The 22187-nt window shown below is 39.8% G+C and overlaps 1 protein-coding gene across 8 annotated transcripts in view; it reads left to right on the top strand.

Annotated features, from left to right (window-relative positions):
* Positions 1 to 15032, top strand: part of cspg5a (chondroitin sulfate proteoglycan 5a) — a 63378-nt gene extending 48346 nt beyond the window's left edge. The window contains exons 4-6 of one of the 8 annotated variants that reach the window (XM_037534065.1): positions 263 to 416; positions 7256 to 7312; positions 14250 to 15032. In XM_037534065.1, the coding sequence (XP_037389962.1) occupies positions 263 to 416; positions 7256 to 7312; positions 14250 to 14420 (382 nt within the window). In that variant the 3' untranslated portion in view covers positions 14421 to 15032. Of the gene's footprint in view, positions 1 to 259; positions 417 to 7255; positions 7313 to 14249 lie in introns of all 8 variants that reach the window. The other 7 variants (XM_017714464.2, XM_037534064.1, XM_017714462.2 and 4 more) reach the window with 7 other exon arrangements.
* Positions 15033 to 22187: the final 7155 nt, after the last annotated feature.

Below are 22187 nucleotides of genomic sequence, written 5' to 3'. Positions count from 1 at the left end.
TCCCTCTACCTCTCTCCATCATTTTCTACCATCTCTTTTTGCTCTCTTTTCTACCTCTATATCTCTTTTTTATAATCTTTTTTGCTGTCTTCGTCTTTTTCTTTTCATCACCCTCTCTGTGTTTCTCCCTCTCTCTCTTTCTCTCTCTCTCTCCTTCCCTCTCTCTTGCTCTCTCTCTCCTTCTTTCTCTCTCTCTCTCTCTCTCTCTCTCTCTCTCTCTCTCTCTCTCTCTCTCTCTCTCTCTCTCTCTCCCCTGCAGCAGTAAGTATCGCCCATCCTCGGAGCAGCACAATGATAATTTCTCTCTCTCCACCATCGCTGAGGGCTCCCACCCAAACGTAAGGAAACTCTGCGACACCCCCCCTGTCCTCCCTCATGCTCGTGCTTTGGCTTACTATGATAACATTATCTGTCAGGTAACGTGCTCTCGTCTCTCTCTCTCTCTCTCTTTTCCTCCATCCCTCCATCCTTCCTCATCCCTCCTCTTCCTCTCTGCATGGGCCTGAGAGGATCTCTCACGTGGGGGGGGCTGCTGAGGGTTTTTTTTTCTCTCAGTCCAGACAGGTCTGCTCTCTCACATCAATGCGTTCGGTTACTGGGGCAACGGCTGTTGCCATAGCAACAGGGTTCACAGAGGACGAGAAAAAAAATCTTTGCTGTTGCCATGGACACACATGCATGGATGGATGTACACGGGCAGGGATGCATACATGCGCCTAGCCCACCCTTCACTTAATTTATTTTTTAAAGCCATTAAGTAGAAATTATTTATAGGAGATATTTAGTCAGAGATTAGATACAAGATAAACCACCTGCATGACATCAAAGGAAAATAAAAAGAGTTTCCAAAACTGGAGCTCAAAAACTGATTAAGAGCTGCAGAGAAAATGGGGCTTCTAACAAGCACCTGGAAGAGCTGGTCGACCCCAAAACTGCCCCCATCAGATAAACACTACTTAAAGCTTTCATCTTTGAGAGAGAGGAGAAAATCCAGCTGCTTCAGATCTGAAAACATCCACAGGTGTTTCTGTCCATCCTTCCACTGTGAGAAGACGACTCAGTGCTGTGGGTCTGAAAAGATGTGTAGCTGTCAAGAAGAACCTCCCTGAGAAAAGGAGATGGACACATCAAACAAAGAAGCTAAACAATGGACTGACCACCCCAGAGTCCAGACCTCAGCATCACTGAATGCGTTTGATTACTTCAGAAAATCATAAACCAGCTTCTAAGAACTTTGGAGGTGTGTCTGCAGATTTCTTTCCCAGCTAGCAGGGAAAATTACCATAACTCAATGGAAACACTACCTCAATCAATCAATCAACCTTTATTTAAACTCGGAATACATTGATTTGAACAATACAGAAATCAGAGACTGAGAAGTTGTGTAGTAAAAAGAAATCAAATATTATAATAAAGTAATAAAAATCATAATAGTAAACTTTAATAATAAGAAGGTGCCAATAAATTGTTAATTCAATAAACCATTAAAATTACAATGTAGTAACCTAACAAGTAATATATCATATAAGAATAAAGAATAAAAACAAAACTGTATGAAACAAAATATAATAGAAGATGTAAGAAAATAAATTTACTTTAATAAAATGAATAAAAAGAATAATAAAAAGTAAAACATACCAAAAATATATATTAAAAGTACCTACAAGTTCTAATAATGTTTAAAGAAAACCTTTTAATGTTCAAAGAACATTTTAAGGATGTTTAGCATTTCAAATAATGTTCTTAAAAGGTTACAATTTAACTAAAACATCAAATTCTGTCTGAAAGAATTAACAAAACTTGGAAAACAGGATAAACATCTGACATGCAACATCTCACTGCCACCAGTAGGTGGCGAGGGGGTGGTTAGATGCCTGGCTAATGCGTCTGCAGCATGGGTAGAGCTAACATAGTTATCTTTTGAGGGACTGCAACATTTGGAGAATGTTTTAAGGATGTTGTCATGGCAACAGATTGTGTTACATGACGGTTTTTAGGGGACCCAGAACATTCTGGGATGAATATTATGAAATGATATAACATTTCTAGACAATTTCTGAAGTTATATTTCTGTGTTAGCAGATAGTTTTGGTTGTTTCAAGTGCATTTCTTAAAATAATCTGCCAATTTTACATTTTCTTTTACCCAGAATAAGTAAAAATGGAGATAAGAATTGAAATAAGTTGAGGAATATCAGATCGATCTTGTGGATTTAAGGCCATTTCACTTGGCAAGGCCATTTTTTCAGTGACGCTGTAAAAAAGGTAAAAAGTGGAAACACTAAGAACTGAAACATCTGATATATTTAGCTGTTGAAGCTCCTGCGTAAATAAATAATCTGTACTTAGTGGCCATTCTGTTGCTGGCTCTGCTAGAGATGGCCTATAATTAATTCACTCTTCGAATATCCCTGACCACCATTTAACAGTTTCCTGTCATCACGTCCAGCCAGCAGTGAGAGAGGGTTCCTCCAGAAACCCACCATATTGATCCCTCCACTGAGAATCAATGCGCAGGCAGAATTACACAAACGCAGGACTGAGTATCCAAATTCAATACCTTAATGGTATCGACTAAATTACTTCAGTACTACTGAGTATAGAAACATTCTGTATCATTCAAACAAATGTTCAGTACCTGAATCAACCTCAGCCTCCATGAGCTAATAAACAGGCTTCCTCCAAGATCTAGAGTAGCGGCTGCACAACTTTTTAAAGTCAACAGTTGATGAAAGTTGAGTCGACATTGACTGATGACGTCATTGATGATGTCATGAATAAGAGAGATTTAGAGCACTGTAACTCTGTGACAATAAGAGTAACTAACATTAAACTGTACAGGATTACAGGGCATTATGTTCCCTCTCCAATCACACAGGACTTTTTATTGTAGTTGGAAATAACAAGTTTAATATCTGGAGAGACAGAGAAATCGGAGCACCGTAACTCAGCAATAGTAAGAGTAATTTCAATCTTTATAGGATTACAAGCCCTTATGCTTCCTCTCCAGCCACACAGTACTTTTATTGAAGTCTTCAGGAAACTGGAGATAATGCCATTCAATCTTTTGAAGCTCTGCAGATCAGCAGAGACATGATAGAATGAAGCCAAACACCCTAGGTCAGTAGAGCATCATGTGTCTTTTGACATCAAGATTAAAGTGTCTCCATAGAGCAGTAAGTCGGAATGTCTGTGCAAGTTAGGCATATTGTTGACATCAGTGCTACACTGCAGTTCTAGTGTAAGTCACACCCACTTTCTGTTTGTAATTGTAAAAATAAAATTATTGAAAAAATATTATTTAAGAATCGGTATCAAAGTCAAGAAATCAGCATCGAAAAATATTAAACAATACCAACCGTACTCATACATTTACACACAGCTTTAACCCTTTAACAGCTTTAACCAGCTTTAACAACTAAGTTATGACCATTAATAACAATAACGTGCTGTAATTTTATCCGAATTATATTCGAATTACTCATACACTCTTAAAAATGTGGGTTCTTTAAGAGTTCTTTATAAAAAATGATTCTAAATAGAACCATGAAGCCTCAAAGAAACCTTTCCATGCATCTACCTTTACACCGGTAATTTTATGATAAATGTGATGTCTGCAGACTGACCAACACAGGGAGATGTAAGACCCCTCCATGCCCCTCATCCTACCCCAAAGCACCCTGCTGCCCTCCCCCTTCTTTCCTCTGCATTACTGCATGCTGAAATGCTCACATGCGCCTTCTAGTGGTCATGCGAGCCGCTGCTGCTTGTCCGCTTTGCTGCATCTGTATATATATATCTATATTTTTGTGTTTCGTTTCACTCGTTTATCCTGGTTCAGATGGATGGCGGGGGGGTGGGGGATGGGGGATTCGTCAAATTCTGTCTGAAAGAATGGACTAAACTTGGAAAACAGGATAAACATCTGACATGCAACGTCTCACTGCCGCCAGTAGGTGGTGAGGGGGGTGGTTAGACGCCTGGCTAATGCGCCTGCAGCATGGGTAGAAGTAGAGCTAATGTAGTTCTCTTTTGTGGGATAACCATGCTAGCGTCCTTAGCAGTGCTGCTAATGTGAAATAATACAACCTATCAGGAATTCAAGGCTTCATAGAAAATTCCTGTGGTCTTCAATGCTGTTTGTGTTACTAGATCACAACAAGCTAAGTATTCTGCTTGCTAATGCCTAGTTAACGCTAAACAGCTATGCTAACCATATAACTTGTTGTCCATGACTTTAACAATTATTAATGACGTCCTTAACAGGCAATTCATGTTAAACTGAAACTTATTTTCCATGACATTAGTCCTTCCTCACACACAGTCCTTCTTCATAACTCTGCTACATTTGCATATTAGCTTGTGATGCTAAAGCTTATGGGAGATTGACGTTATGCTACATTCAACCAAACCCAGAGGTGGGAAGTCGGAGCTCGGATCTTTCCCAAAGTGGGGAAAAAAAACGAGGAGTTCTCCATGAAAGCGTGTATTGTTAGTAATAAGGTAGCTAACACTACTGACATAAATGGAAATGAACGTTCATGATGGATCTACTGTCTCAAAACAACAAACTTTAGATTTAGTGTTATGGGTTTAAACAGCTGTTTTCAGCTGTTGACTGATCTAAAGTGGGAACCAAGAATTGTGTATAAATTCTTAGGTGGGGGTGGGGGGGCTATTAGCTATTATAGCTAATATGTGTTCATTTATTAGTTATTAACTTTAGTTGAACGCAGCATTGAAAAGATACATTGGTACATCTCAGGATTTGTTCTAGTCTCACTGGGCCAGATATGATCTCATAACAAGTTTTCACATCTGGGGACAACTGGTTAAACTTTTGCCCCTGGATTGTGGGGAACCCCACCGTTAACAAGAGTAAAACCTACCCCCAAATTCCTCACGTCTGTGCTCCATCAACGTCTGGAATACAATCGATAACACACACACTTTTCAGCCGTACTAACTGATGCTACGTCAGAGACGTTAGAGGGTGTCCCCGAGTGATTCCAAAATGAATTGGTTAAGATGGAGCATTTGAGCAAAATCATAGTTGATAAATGCTTTAACATTTTTTAACATAAAGTAATACATTCATTTCCTGAACACAGAACAGCGTAAAACGTTTTAGCACCGCTGTTATATTTTTAAGCACTTTTAAGTTCGAGCCATAGGAGTTTAAAACAGCGCCTCAGGTACATTCATGACATCAGCGAGTGCTAACAGCCAATGAGCTGCTCCGCTCACCAACCAGTCAGCACTCAGTTGCAGTAATGTTAGCGTTCTGCTGCCCAAAACCTGTTTGCTGTAGAGAAAGGAATCATACAGGTGAGTTTTCTTTGTTTTTTTAGCAAAATACATCCTTCTACTTTCTAAAATTAAAGGAAAGTTCTGGGCGAGTGATTTGAAACTATTTTAACTGTCCATTTTAGCTCCATTCACTCCCATTCATTGAGGACTCACTCATGGGCACCCTCTGCTGTTTAGTAGCCATGTTTTTGATATTACAGGGGAAGTGGCCGGCTCTGGCTACATCCATGTGCTAACAACAGGCTTGTTGTCCATCAGACAATGTTGACGAGCACATCAGCACCCCCTCCTGTCAGCTCCGCTTTCATGAGCGTTAGATTAGTAAGGTGGTTGGTTAGTGTAGTGGATAACACCTCTGCCTTCTACGCTGTATAAGATATAAGAGTCCTTGGGCAAGACTTCTAACACCACCTTCACCTGCCTGTATAAAATGATCAAATTGTAAGTCGCTCTGGATAAGAGCGTCTGCCAAATGCCGTAAATGTAAAGTCGGTGATCCCCAATACTAAGCCCAAAGTGTCTCAAGCTTGTCCCAGAGGTGCTTGTTACAAGATCACACTGCAAGTCTAAATTCAGTCAAAAAGGAGCTGTAAACTTCATGTTTTTGTATGTTCTTGTTGTAGCTGCACTAAAGATTTGAGTGTGGGTTCTTTCTTCTTTTCTTGATCCTCTTCTTCTCGTCTTGATGCTGTAGTGCTAAGTGTAGATTTCCATCCTTAGTAACCGTAGTAACTGCAGCCTCTGTACCAACAGTGACGTTTACACTTACCTCAGAGAGCACTACTCATCTGCATAAAGTTAGCTGCCCTTTTCTAGGGTTCATGAAACAGAGTCCATAGCTGTATTTAGGCACTGAGCCAAAACTAAACTAACCGCCATTACTGATTTGTCTTAATACTCTCTGTCAGACATGAGCTAAAGCACGAGTTGACTGTCCCTCTCTCTCTCTCTCTCTCTCTCTCTCTTTCTCTCTCTCTCTCTCTCTCCCTCTGTCCTAATTTCTGTTTCTCGCTCTCTGTGTCAATATACACTACCGTTCAAAAGTTTAGAATCAATGTTTTTGTTTAGAATTGATATTTTCAATAATATAAAAAAAAGTGATGACAGATAAACATGTATATTTAAAAACAAATAATAAATGACACAATAAAAATTAAATAAAGAAAGAAATTATTAGGTTAATATAAGGTTAGATGTGTCCAGAATCATGAACGGAGTAGAAGATTCTAAATTGACTCATTATGTTATAATAAAATTAACATCAGAATGTCTTGTATTTCAAAAGTGATATTCACAAGTTCATAAATTTTCCAGTTTGGAGTAACTGCACCATGGCTCCTCAGTGTAACCATTAGAGGTCTTTAAATCTGGACCATCATTCCAGTTAAGGGTCCTGGATTTTACTGGTACTTAACTAAACTGTTGATGTAACTGATTGACTGTAAAATCCAGGACTGGAAACAGGATTGAAGGATCGGATTTGGAGATGTTTCCAAGCACTGGCCCAGCCATTGGGAAGTTGCCAGTTCAAGTAGTAGTTTGTGTTCTCCTTCAAGCGTGTTGAGCTCCAATGATGTTGCATTATCAGCAGTTGGAAAAGATGCAGTGGAGCTTCACGTGTCTCAGAGGAAGCTCTTGCTAGCCATCATCCCATGAGTAGCATCATGTGACAGAGAACTGGGTAATGGGTGGAATTGGACGTGACTAAATTTAGGAAAATAGAGTAAAAACAAAATTGCACTATATGAGTTATTGTATGTATAATCACAAAAATTGTCCAGTCTTTTGAATGGAAGTGTATATACAATCTCTCTCTCTGTCTGTCTTTCTGTCTCTAATTTCTTTCTCTCTGTTCTCTCATCTGCTGTCGTTCTCCCTCTGTATTTCTCTCTCTGAGTGAGGTAAATGTACATAATGAGGTATAAAATTATACTCTACTCCCTCAGAAAACCATGAGCAGATACACCTGGGAGTGTAAGACCAAAGAGGAGTCCGGCTGTGAGGTAAGAACCCCAGCCCCGCCCAAGCCCCGCCCACAGCTCCACCCCAAGAGAGTAGCTGGCCTGTCATTGTGCCGTTACCCTGCCAGTCATCCTCTCTGAGCTGTACCGACCAATCCAAACATTTCCACCATCATTATAAAGAGCAACACCAACAAAATTTACAGATGAAAAATAACATGTTTGATTTGAATTAGCTAGCATCTTTCTACTGGTTTGTTTTCCTAGCTTATGATCACAGCTAGCTATATTAGCTAATTGCTTGCTGGCCAGCTATTATTTGTACTCTCCTGTTGAAAACTCAGCTAACAATAATGCTAACTGAGCTAACAATGTTACAGTTGTCCAGACAGTCTCCATGGTTGACCTAGACATGATTCTGACATGGTGACCAGCAGCTGTTAACCAGAGCATGTGAGCGGTGCGTGACTTACTGGAATTTCTCAACGATGATAACAAAGTCCAGACATTACAAAGAGTCAATCTAGTGAGGTCTATTTTGCTGCATGAATGATAAAGAAGACGGTGTTAAAAGCGTGTGTTTGTTTAACCTCGGCGGATTTCTAATTTGTGTTTGTATAGCACGAAACCAGTTTTTCATTTAATAATGACCATAAATTATATAATTAATTAGGTAAAGTGTGTGGTGTCTTGCCCGTACATTCAAGGCGTAATATATGATAAGAATGGACCATAGAGTGATTACAGAAACACTTTGAGCGAAGAATGGAAATGAATGAGGCTTCACCCCACTCACATGCTCTGCTGTTAACCCAGAAGAAGAGTAGAGTAGGGAGGCGTGGCTAAAGGTCTGTGGTGTTCCTCTTTAACAGTTTTACCTGTACAAAGTGCCAGTCCTGCAGCAACGTGATCCATGCAAAGTTCTCAGATCTTGCGAAAACGCCAAAATGGTAGTTAGAAACAAATGATGGGACCCAAATAGAACAGCAATCTAATGTAAATATGTAATCTAAAGTCGGCGGTGGTGGGGGGGGCTAAAATTAATAAAGCTAAAAAAAATAAAGAAAGGGACACTTAAACATTTAAACGTCATGGGTCTTACGACAACCATGTGCAGTATCACCTCTAGAGGGCAGCAGTGGGAAACTTTTGTTTACTTGACCTTGAGCCTTTTCTGTCCTCGGTTAGAAATTCTCCATGTTTGCTAACACTTAGACTTCTCTAACCTCTTAGACTTCCATCCAGCACAATTTAGTGCATTCTTTAGTCCAGGTCAGGATAAAGGCAACAAGCACTATTACATGATCATTAGTTGCACCAATATAAACTAGAATGTTCTACTGGTGTGTGATTAAGATGTCTAACATCAATGATTTTTAATGATTTTAACTTTTTTTAACTTTTTAACTTTAATGATTTTAAATTATGGCACCTCCGAAAACAATTTATTTATGCTGACAAACTTTAAGATAATGTGAACTAGTTCACCGGCACTTTAGCCAGCTAGGTAACTTAGGGGTTGCTAGCAAGCTAAAACTAGCCAAGCTGAGCAGCTTGGGGTTTAGCCTGCGAGCCTGCAGCTAGATATCACTTAGTGCTCTTTGACATCAAACGTTCTTGATATGCATTATTATCAAAGGCAATTCCAATTTTCAAATGTGAACAGAGATTCAGAGTGGTTTGGTGTTTACAGTGGTGGTGATAGGAACCAGGGGTCACCATGACTACAACACAAATATGGACATTTTATTTACTATCAAAACCACCAGTGAACTCAGTCTTCTGAGTTTTATATGAAATATTGATGATGGGAAATAGTGGAAAATCTGAAATAAAAAGTTTTCTTTGGGGACTATTTTGCCTCATAACGCATTGCATGTATGCCTCCACCATGAATGGAGTTTAAGCCTAAATTGTCTCAAAACTATCAACAGTGTCTCAGTTGTCAGGCAGTGAATTCATAACTCCTCATGTAGAAACATTCTGTGAGAGAGCTTTTAGAGGTGGACGTCTGGTTCCTATCACCACCACTGTGAACGACTCTGTTTACATCTTAACCATTTAATTAAGCAGAAAATTTGGAGAAATTGATAAGAAATTCAGAAAAATATGTTCATTATATATGTAAGCTAGTTAGTGACAATTCTACAGCCATGTGTTTGCTGAACAGCTACACAGCAGCAGGGCGAGAGCAGTAAAGAAAGTTTTTGTAGGGCATTCTAAACGTTCCCTGACCTTCAGACAGCACAGGATGCTGGAATCGATCTACTCTTCCACCCACTCAGAGGCCTGGCACTCATCATTGAAGGAAAACAGAGATGTAAATAAAAAGCTGTAGTGAATAGAGGGAATCTCTCCGGACAGGAAGTGGCTGTGCATCCTCTTTAAACCCGTCAGCCAAAAGCTACTAATCAATACAAGCCTGAGCTGAAGAGCCAGGCCTATTTACACTCTGTTTAACTCAAGAAGCATCTGGTGGAGAACTAATTGTGTGCATGTGAATGGGACGTTTGGCCAACAGGTAGAAATATTTGAATAAAACAGCTTATAAATTGACCCATAAACAGGTAAAAAAAAGGCTGAGAGTGAAGCAGCTGGTCAATATTCACAGTACTTTGCATGGACTGCACTGCAGCTAAGGGCAAACCAGATGTTTGCTGATGACTACAGTTTCAAATAGCTACTCATTTTCCAAAAAACTGAGGAAAAAATATATGTTTAACATTTAATATGTTTATTTTTATAACAAATTCATACACAGGCAGTCAGCTTCACTGCTTACTATATCGCTGTTGTCGGAAGAAATCATTGTATCTCCATAATGATAACTTTATAGGAGAAGGATAAAACCTGCTTTACTTTGAATGTAAGTCTATGGAACCAGAATTTTTTCTAATTAATTTTGGGTCATTTCTTTTAGTCCGTTCATCGTGAAATTTACAAACAATCTAATAGGCATCATGTATTTTCAAATTATGTCAAAAACTGAAAAACATCAAAAATGGAGATACAAGGTTTTCTTCCAACTGCATCAATATATTTGTTTAGAAACAGTTGTCAAGCATTTTAAGCATTTACTTTTAGATCACAGTGTCTTTATGAGAAACACTTGTTTAGTCAGGTTATTTTAAAATGTGTCTCTTATGAGATCTCTCCATCATTCATCATCACCCCAATATTTGACCCCCAAATCCCTAAAACCCCAAAAAGAGAAGAAAAAATATATATAAACAAACGTTTTCCAGTTCCACGCTGGAGGAAGAAAGGATGCCCCATACCCTGTTACCACGGAGACAACGTATCCCCACGTCCTGCCTGAGGTCACTATATAGGCCATCGCAGATAAAAGGGTAAATCTACTCCCATAAAAAGGAGACACGATCGTGCCTTAGCCACCCTGGCCTATAGTCGCATATACGCCCCACGAAACAGGGAGGGGTCTGACCAACATGCTCATCTGAGAGTTTAATTCCACTCAGTGCAGCTCATTAAATCAGTAATTTGGTAAAAAAAAGACGTCGACCTCTTATCTTAACCCAAATATGATCAATCAGTCAAAACATGTTTGTAATGTGAAGTTTGCTTTTTTTAGGTTTTATGAAGCTAATTTAGCTAACAGGTCATAAGCTGGCCCTGTGTGCAAGATTTCTATCATCAGAGATAAAAATATAAAAAAAAAAAAAAAATACACCCTGTTTTTTTATTTTTATTTAATATAATCATCATGCTATTGTTTTTAAACTTTGTATAGTAGTAATTCTCTTCAGCTTTGATTGGAGTCTTAAAAGAAGTCCAACAGAAAATTATCCAATCAGGATAGTTTATTTGTGGTATCTAGGTAGAAACAGCCGACCAAGCTCTCCCATTGGTTAGGACATCAGGAGCTGGACTGAAGGCCTTACACATAATATTAACTACCAATTTAGCCAGGAAGTGACAGAGGAACCAACCAATCATGCTCTGATTTATAATAGATGTGAGAAAAAAACATTACTCTGGTTCTGGAAGTTCTAGATATGTCACTGACTGATTAGTTGTAGTCTAAGCATGTTCCAGTTTGTTGTCAGGAATGTAAAACAGTTGGCAGCAGCTCGATGTCAGAACTCTACTGAAAGAGTCGCTGTAAAACTGACACATACAAGCTCACAGGTATATGATAATGTCTGATGTAAGCTTCTGATAAAATAAATGGAATGACTTTTACAAGCTTCAAATGTTTGTGTTTGATCTAGAAAAGCCGAAATATGTTAAGGTGAAACGCCATTAGCTTAGTGCTAATATATAGAATTCCCTTACGGGAGCATTTAGCATTATTATAGGTGTGGTTTTTCTCATTTTGATAAGTTTTAACGTCTATGGCCTGGCGGAAATAGTCGTAGTTCACCACTGAAAATAACCAACCACTGAGGTGTTCTTGTGTGACATGTAGATGCAGATGAATTTCAGAACTGAGGCTACAATGAAAACGTGGGAACAGATTGGTGTGTATCGGCAAACACACGAGAATATTTAGCTTCTTAGCTACTAAATTCTTTAAAGGAAAATGTTGATGGCATGAAATTTGCTGTTCATTGACTAGATCTGTGTGTACATCAGTGGACGAAACATCTGAGGCTGAGCCTATAATGAGCTTGCCTCAGTTTAATAACACTTGCCTCAGGTTGCCAGGTTAGTATACTGCCTGCACGTGATTTCTGTATTGTATAACACAGTAGCCACGCCTAATCTGTTAAAAATCCGACTAATATCTCAATCGGAATAGAAAACGTCCACATACACACCTCATTCGGAATAGTCTAGTCCTATTGATGCCATTCCGAAAACCATTTCTATCCGATTGATTGAGGTGGGTAATTCTGTAAATAAACTGGTCTGCAGAGGAGACACATGAGTAGGTTCTCTACTCATGTGTATAATTTAGGATGTTTATCTGAGTGTTGAGTAAAGTGAGACAAACACCTCAGTCTTCATCTGTAATTACAATGTACTCAATCAGATGGGAGAAACACAGATGCTGTTAGCTATGAACACTGAAGGTGTTAGCGTAGCTAAAAACAATAGCAGCCTGAACTTTGTGTGATGCTAACTGGTCTACGTAATCTTCCATGTATGCTACATTAGCTTCATAGCTAAAGAAACACCAAACGTGTCTTGGCTGATTGACTACAAGGAGGGCGGGGGGTGGGGGGGAGCAGGTGATGGACAATGCTAACTGTACTAAAGCTGAACTATCACAGCCTAATAGATGGTCCACTTTGAAGGAAATGAATTATGATGAACTGATTATTATAATGAAGTGAATTACTTTGAGCTGCAGGAAGAGCAGAGGGAGTGTTCAGCTGTGATTAAGCTGGGTCTGATGATGGTTATTCCACAGAGAGAGTCGACTGCTGTGTATTGCGGAGGAGCTGATCTCGCTAAAGGCCTCAGAACACTGGACATGGGGCTGTATGAATGCTGGGGGTTTGCATGTATGCATGATTTTGGGGGGGAGGGTTGCTTGCCCTGGCCTTTACCCCTTCATACAGCCCATAACCAGCCAACTGGACACAATCAAAAAAACAGCATTTGCATATTTTTAGTGTAGAAGCTTCTCTCCTGCAATACGATCACATTCCATGGGCGGAGTTATGAATGTGATAGCTGCGGAGCCCACTGTTTAATTTTCAAGCACTAAAGCACACCTGGATCCCAGGTATTATAGTTGGCTCTCACATTAGCATGCCTTTGAATATGCATTATGCATTTTTTAATGTACATGAAACACTAGAATTTCCCAGTGGACAGTGGGTCAAAGCTGCAGGTAAGAAGGCAGAACTGATGTGTAGGAATTGAGGAATAATGTGAGTAAATCTGGGTTTTGATGTGCTGCAATGTGTTTAACCGAGTAGGGGGATAATAAGGGGTCAACATAGGACGTGGGTAGGCAACAGGTCAGTTTTGTTGGGCCTAAAAAGGGGGGAGGGTAGTGGGTATGAGTATAAAAGTGCATCAATGCATCATCAGAAAGTGGTGATTTAATTGCTTAATGTGATAATCAATTATAATTATATAAAGTACAGTATGCACTAATTTTTGGGCTTTTTTGCTGTACAAAAGTGTTGCACTGAAATTGTTTATTCTTAATTTCCACAATGATAAAATATATTTTGTTGCCACTGTGTAAACAGTTTCTCAAATCAGTGTGTGTATAAAAATTATTCTGAATCGCACCAAAAGTATTGAATAAAATTGAATCATGATGAAATACAATAGTTCATGATGCATTGAATTGCTTTCTAAAGAATCATAATCAAATCAGATCGTTTTAAAATTTGAGATTTGTGTGATGCATTGAATCATTTCCAAAAGTGTCCTAATCAAATCAAATTGATCTGAATCAAATCATTTTGAAATGGAAGACTTTTTAAGATGTATTAAATCAAATCACTCCTTAAAGAACCATAATCAAAATGAATGTCTGATTCAAATCAGTTTGATGTTTGAGATTACAAATGACATTGAATTGTTTCCTAAAGAATCCAAATTTAAATGATTTTAATCTAATCATTTAGAAATTTTCATTTCATGATGCACTTAATCACTTCCTAAAGAATCATAATCAAATCGAATCTATTTGAATCAGGTCAGCTTGAAATTTGAGGTTTCGTGATGCACTGAATCTTTCTACAGAATCCAATATCTTTTAGAACCAAATCCATTTAACATTTGACATTTTAATATGCATTCAATCACTTCCTAAAGAATCATAACCAAATTATCATCAAATTGACTCTATCTGAATCAATTCAGTTTGAAATCTGAGATGTCATGATGCATTGAATCACTTCCTAAAGAACTAAACCTTTAAGAATCTAAATTGAATATAAACTTTTTGAATCAAATAATTTTTCATGATCCACTGAATCGTTCCCTAAAGAATCGACCCAAACCTTTGTGAGGTCTTTATCAGGGTTTTTTTGATTTTCTCCGTCCTCAGGATGACCCGAATGCCCAGAATAAACTGGAGGATCCGGTGAAGGCCCCCCCGCCGAAGGAGGACGAGTCACTGAACATCCAAAACTCGCTCACCCCCAAGCATGAGAACCACAAGATGCTGGGGGAGGAGAACTCCTCGGAGGTAAACTCCCTGCAGAACAACATGATGTGAGAAAAACGGGAAAAATAAATAAATAAAAACAAAAATTTACAAAAAACAACATGGCTCCACCTCCATCCAGCGCACCAACACCATCACAGCCAATCACAACACAGCAGGCCCTGCCCCCTCACCCCTTACACCCAGTCACACTCCACCGCAAAGCCCCGCCCCCTTTCCCCCTCCAGTCTTTTTCCCCATCGTTGTCCTACCCTCAACACCCTCACACGCACACACACACACACACACACACACACACACACACCTTCCCCTGCCTAACTGATCTACGGCATGCGTTGGTGTATTTTGTAAAAAGGAACAAACAAAAAAAGAATAATAATACATATATGGGGTTTAAAGTATAAAATGTTGTCATAAGAAGAAGAAGAAAAAAAGCTACTGAGAGGTTTTTGATGTTTGTCTGACTAATTCAGTGAGTATGTATAAATATATGACAAAATGCTTGGATTGATATAATGAAAAAAACACAGTGTGTCTTCGTTTTCATTGATGTGATTTCTAATCCTTTGATGTACTTGTTTTTATTTTGTACTTTTTTGGGAATACAGATTATGAACAGAAAAAAAATCAGACACTTGTTGAAATAAACCTTTTTAACATGAACCGCCTCGTCCCAGAGTGTTCCTGCTCGACCTTTCACCTCTCTTTTCTCCCACTCTCTCTCTCTCTCTCTCTCTCTCTCTCTTCCTCTCTTTGCTGCAGTAGCACTGCATGGCTTTATTATACCTTTGCAATTCCCTGAACTCAAACACTGATACTACAGATACTGATGCAACTTTCACAAACAACTGCTTATATTTACTAAAGCTACATCTACTCAAACTGCCATATAAGGCCAATTTATTGGAAACACCTACCTTGTGCTTCCACTAACTGGCCACTTTATTGGAAACACCTATCTTGAACTTGAATCATTCAAGCATGTAAATGGTTCTTTTAGTATTCATGGTTCTATATAGAACCATTGTCTTTACTAAAGAACCTTTGAAGGACCGTGTTTTTAAGAGTACTCAGGAGTCAGCGCTGCTGACTGTGTTTAAATGTGTCATTTCCCTCCATCTCCGTTTCTCTGCTCGCTGATTATAAATTCATACACAGATTTCTGACTGGATCAGACCGGCCGCTATCTGAAAGGCCCTCAGGAATCATGGGTAATTTCAGTGTTCAGTGACACAGAGTGCCGGTTACAGCCGCAAGACAAACACTCCTCCTTTTTCATCCTTCCTCCTTTCTCTCTCTCTCTCTCTCTCTCTCTCTCTCTGTCTCTCTCTGTCTCTCCCTCTCTCTCACTACATCTCACTTCATCTCTCTTCTCGCTACGTCTTACGCCCCCCCCCCCCCTACTATTACTGCATTTTTCCAAATTGAATTACTTAATTCTCCTCACTGGTTGCCGTAGTAACAGTGTTAGTGAGAGTATAAACAGTGTGAGGAGAGAGGGAGCGAAGGGAAAGAGAGAAAGAGGAAGGAGGGAGATGGAGAAAGAGACAAGAAAGAGAGAATAGAGAGTAATGAAGGCTCATTCTTACATTATTCACTGAATTACAGAATAATTCTGAACTGAATCTGTTTATTTATTACTTTCATCGCTTTGGTAACAGGTGATAATCACAATTCTTGCCAACAAAGCAACTTGAAATTCTCTCTCTCCCTCTCTCACTCTCTCGCGCTCTCTCTCTCTCTTGCTCTCTCTCTCCTGTGCTCTCTCTCTCTCTCTCTCTCTCTCTCTTACTTGCTCTCTCCCACTCTCTCTTTCTCTCGTGCTCTGTCTCTCTCTCTCGTTTCTGGTGAGATGGTGACTCTCATGTAAATGCTGTGCTGGAGGTGTTGTTACTATGGAAACTCGTTCAGATACTCTGGGTCATGAAGGACACACACACACAAACACACACTCATAAACACACATGCACACACACACACACACACACACACACACTGACAGTGTAACACCAACATATTTTTTCCACTGCCTTTATATACTCTCTCTCTCTCTCTCTCTCTCTCTCTCTCTCTCTCTGTAAAGCTGACCTAAATATGCAGTGGATCTGTTTTCCAGCTGTCACAGTGAAATATTCCACAGCACAAAATAAGCTCTGATGGTTTTCACTAACGCTGAGGCTGAGCAGAGAGTGAAAGAGTGAGAGAGTGAAAGAATGAGTGTGTGAGAACTTGGAGGATGTGTGTAATGCCCCACCCTGTGCATGCTGGGAATAAGGCTTCATCTCTGCGTGGTGATTGGCTGAGGATGCGGTGGAACGATGGCAGACAGATTCTCAGATGTGCTGCTATTGGCTGCCTGAGACACACACATAAGTTTGTTTTTATACAGTGTTAGGACGTGGGGTTATGCATGCATATGCTGCACCTATATGTAATAATAATTAACAATGTACCCGATATATATTACATACATACATAAGTAAATGTAATAATATATTCCACATGTATCTCATATAAACAAGTGTGTATACACACACACACACACACACACACACACACTTACACACTGTATATATAGCCAAAAGTATTCACCCATCCAAATCACTGAATTCAGGTGTTCCAATCACTTCCACGGCCACAGGTGTAAAAAAACCAAGCACTTAGGCATGCAGACTGCTTCTACAAACATTATTGAAAGAACGGGTCGCTCTCAGGAGCTGAGTCCAAGTCCAGTCGTGAAATTTCCTCACTACTAAATATTCCACAGGAGCGACAGCCACGTAAAATGACAGATCATGGTCAGCGGATGCTGAGGTACATAACACACAGAGGTCAGCAACTTTCTGCAGAGTCAATCACTACAGATCTCCAAACTTCATGTGGACTTCAGATTAGCTCAAGAACAGTGTAGAGAGCTTCATGGAATGGGTTTCCATGGCTGAGCAGCTGCGTCCAAGCCTTACATCACCAAGCACAAAGCAAAGTGCTGAATGCAGTGTTGCAAAGCGCTGGCACTGGACTATAGAGCAGTGGAGACGTTCTCTGGAGTGACAAATCGTGCTTCTCCATCTGGCAGTCTGGGTTTGGCAGTTGCCAGGAGAACGGTACTTATCTGACTGCATTGTGCCAAGTGTAAAGTTTGGTGGAGGGGGGATTATGGTATGGGGTTGTTTTTCAGGAGTTGGGCTCGGCCCCTTAGTTCCAGTGAGAGGAACTCAATGCTTCAGCAGACCAAGAGATTTTGGACAATTTCATGCTCCCAACTTTGTGGGAACAGTTTGGGGACGGCCCCTTCCTGTTCCAACATGACTGCACACCAGTTGCACAAAGCAAGATCCATAAAGACCTGGATGAGCAAGTTTGGTGTGGAAGAACTTGACAGGCTGCACAGAGTCCTGACCTTAACCTGATAGAACACCTTTGGGATGAATTAGAGCGGAGACTGCGAGTCAGACCTTCTCGTCCAACATCAGTGTCTGACCTCACAAATGTGCTTCTGGAAGAATGGTCAGAAATTCCCAGAAACACACACCTAAACCTTGTGGAAAGCCTTCCCAGAAGAGTTAAAGCTGTTACAGCTGCAAACGGTGGGCCGACATCATATTAAACCCTATGGAATGGATGTCACTCAAGTTCATATGTATGTGAAGCCAGACAAGCAAATACTTTTGGAAATATAGCACACACACACACACACACACACATTTTCTAAGCCGCTTGTCCCTCAGGGTCGTAGTGCTGGAGCCTATCCCAGCAGTCATCGGGCGGAAGGCAGGATACACCCCGGACAGGTCGCCAGTCCATCGCAGGGCAGTGTATGTATATATATATATATATATATATATATATATATATATATATATATATATATATATATATATATATTTCTGTAGAACAGACTCATATCACATTACCTACATTTAGAGTCAAGTTATTCATTCAGCCTAATGAGAAACTGTAGAACAGACTCAGTTTATATCACAATACCTACATTTATATTCAGTTATTCATTCAACCTAATGAGAAACTGTAGAACAGACTCAGTTTATATCACAATACCTACATTTAGAGTCAGTTATTCATTCAGCCTAATGAGAAACTGTAGAACAGACTCAGTTTATATCACAACACCTACATTTAGAGTCAGTTATTCATTAGGATACTAAAGTTAGTTGAGTGTGGATGAATGTGTGCCAGTGCTGGTGTGTGTATCTCCACAGGGCCGGATGACCATCGATGTGGAGCTCCATCTGCCCAAAAGTGTGAAGATTCTGCCCCCCAGCAGTCCTCTGGTGCATTATGATGTTTACCTGTACAAAGTGCCCAAATCTCCGGCCTGTAGAAAGCTCAGGAACCGGGTCACATGGAGTGACTCTGCCTCTAGTCCACTCAGCACACGCTCACTGCCTTCACTCAACCTCAGGAGGTCACGACCTCGCACCGCCACCTGCACCCCGTGACACCTGAACTGAAACCACAAAAACATACCGAAAGTGGTTTCCCCAAACATGGCAGATCAGCCAAGACATGTTTGAGGTCTGAGGTTTGGTTCTGTGGAATCTAGCACTGGAGCTAGGAGGCTAATGAAGCTAACAAGCAGGGTAGCTGAACCTCAAGGATTAGCATTGAGTCTCAAGGAATTAGCCAAGGCGTCCCAGAACAAAATAATATTCTTGTGATTTCTAGTTATTGCAATTTGTTTTAAATAACATAAATATAATTAGAGTAAAATACTAATATTTCTGTCTTTGACAAGAAAAACACCCATAATATTAGTAGATTCTTGTTCAGCTGCTATCTGGGAAAATCCTGTAAGTTATCAAATTTGTAGCCTATAATTGAATAATTTAGCATATTATCTAGCATCTGCTTGTTAGTCTATTATTTGATAGCCTTTGATTGGTTAGCTTGTAACTGATTAACCAGTGATTGGTCAGCCTATGATTGTTTAATGTGATTGGTTAACTTGTGTGATTGGTTAGCCTATGACTGGTTATCCTATGATTGGTTAACCTGTGATTAGTTAGCTTGTGTGATTGGATAGCCTGTGATTTGTCAGCCTATGATTGTTTAATGTGATTGGTTAACTTGTGTGATTGGTTAGCCTATGACTGGTTATCCTATGATTGCTTAACCTGTGATTGGTTAGCCTATGACTTGTTATCCTATGATTGGTTAACCTGTGATTGGTTAGTCGCATCTCAACTAATCGACTACATCTGTGATAAAGACAAAGTTTAAGGAAAGTTCTTGCTGAACTTTTCCTTCAAGCACAGTCACCTGGATCTTAATGTAGAAAAGAGAAGCCATTTGGGCAAAATGAAAGATGACCAGCATTTCAGCGTGGACTGTTCGGCAGAGCGATCATGATCAAGAGCAGCAACGAAAAGTTCAGCAAACCTGAAGTGCTTTCAGAAGAACTGATCACAGGAGTCAGCATACACTACAGCGGGAGATTCATAATCAATTATTCAATTAAACATACTGAAAAGATTAAGATTAGTGGATGAATCCTGTTCAATCACTCTTATTTCCAGTATAAGTTGGTCAGAGTGGATCAGCTATCGGCAGCTCTGTCTGAACATCCACAACAGTAGCTCACATTACTGCTAAGCTACCAAAAAAGCTGACCAGCTATCCACAATCATTAGCCAGAAGAAAGAAAATAGTGTCTATATCAGCATTAGTACATTAGCTAATGTTGGCTAATGAAACACAAGTTTTAACAAGTTAAACAGGCTAGCAGTTTACATGGACGTCATGGCAACCCAAAACATTTTTCTGGAGATATTTTAACCACAGATATTACTCTTGTCTATATTCATAAATGATCCCAACAACACATGATGAAGGGCCAAATCAAGTTCTAGATTCATTTTTAAGTGAATTTTAAGTCAATTTCACAAGTTTCTTTCACATGGTAGAAAAATAGGCACATATATTTGCTCATTATAAAATATATGTGCTATACATGATGTTTTATCTGATGCTAAATATGTTTAAATATTTAAATACATGCTTATATATTTTGCCATGAATGTAATAATTATATGTCAAAAATGTGTAAATATCCCAGAAAGCAGACAGTTTTGGGCCGATTCTGGCTTTCCTATGTGAGTGTTGGTTGACTACCGGGTAGATGTTAGGCATACAAGCCAGAAAAGGGCCAGATCTTGAACAGGTTCATACTGTTTTTCCTTGTTTCTACATTTGTGGGATAATTCTAGTGTGAATATTGTGGACCAACAGTTTAGTCGGGCCTGATTTGGGCCATATCCTTTAGTTCTATTGACTTTACAGTGTGCAGGCCACATTTGGGCCGAGGACCCAGCCATATACTGGGCCAGATAAAACAAAGGATGTGGCCCACAAGTGAGACAAATTTTGCTAACTGGGATATTACAAACTTGACAAATCATTTTAAGAAATATGTAAATATATAGAGGACCATTCATCAGGAGCTTATCATCCTCCTGGATATCTAAATAAATAACATTTTTTATTCATATTAAATTAACATTGAGTACAATATCCTGTGTGTTTGTGTGTTTGGTTGTTTGTTTATCCTCCAACGTCCACTGATCCTGGTTACGGTGAGTGAGATAAAGTTGTTAATGAATAATCTTTGGCTCTAATGCTGTTGGCATGGAGCACCGAGTGTATTGATAAAGTAAAAACCTGTTTTCTGTTTAAACTGAGGGGCTGGAGACTTATGTTCTTGTCTAGAACTAGGCTGGTCAGCTAGCTAACAGGCTAAAGGATAGCAAACAGCCTAAACAGCTCCATTATTAATATCACAGGCTTGAATTAAAGCACTTACAGTACGATTAACTGCAAAACATCAGAATAAAAGTCTAAAAATGTCACTTAAATGTCTTAAACGCTTCAAATGTCTGTGTTTCAGTCAGAAGTGGCATCAAATCCAGGCTTAGTCCCAGGTCTTAGACTCCATAATCCCTAAATAGTATTCTAGATATTAAAGTTTAGAAATTATAGCTTCTACAGCCAAATAGCGCATCATTTATCTAGTGTGGATGAGTCCCAAATGACTATTTCTTAGCTGTATTTTGCTCTGTTGGAGCAGGCAGGAGGCTCCATGGACCATGATGTTTGCAGATGACATTGTAATCTATGGTGAGAGTAGAGAGCAGGTGGAAGAGAATCTGGAGTGGTGGAGGTTTGCACTGGAGAGGAGAGGAATGAAGGTCAGTAGAGACAAGACGGAATACACGTGTGTGAATGAGAGGGAGGCAGGTGGAAAGGTGAAGATGCAAGGAGTAGAGGTCGTAAAGGTGGATGACTTCAAATATCTTGGGTCAACCATCCAGAGCAATGGACAGTGTAGAAAAGAGGTGAAGAAGAGAGTGCAGGCAGGATGGAGTGGGTGGAGACGGGTGTCAGGGCTGATGTGTGACAGAAGGACAGCAGCAAGAGTGAAAGGGAAGGTTTACAAGACAGTAGTGCGTCCTGCTATGATGTATGGTTTGGAGACTGTGGCTCTGTCTAAAAGACAGGAGGCTGAGCTGGAGGTGGCAGAGATGAAGATGCTGACATTTTCGTTGGGAGTGACAAGGATGGACAAGATTAGACATGAGCAGATCAGAGGGACAGTGAAGGTGGAGCAGTTTGGAGATAAAGCCAGAGAGGCCAGGTTGAGATGGGTTGGACATGTGTTGAGGAGGAATAGTGGATATATTGGGCAAAGAATGTTGGAGATGGAGCTGCCGGGTAGAAGGAGAAGAGGTAGACCTCAGAGAAGATTTACGGATGTAGTGAAGGTGGACATAGAGATGGTTGGTGTAAAAGTAGAGGAGGCAG

Source organism: Pygocentrus nattereri, chromosome 24 (genome assembly GCF_015220715.1).
Source record: "Pygocentrus nattereri isolate fPygNat1 chromosome 24, fPygNat1.pri, whole genome shotgun sequence".
Classification (NCBI taxonomy): Eukaryota; Metazoa; Chordata; class Actinopteri; order Characiformes; family Serrasalmidae; genus Pygocentrus; species Pygocentrus nattereri.
This window is presented reverse-complemented; position numbering and strand designations above follow the sequence as displayed.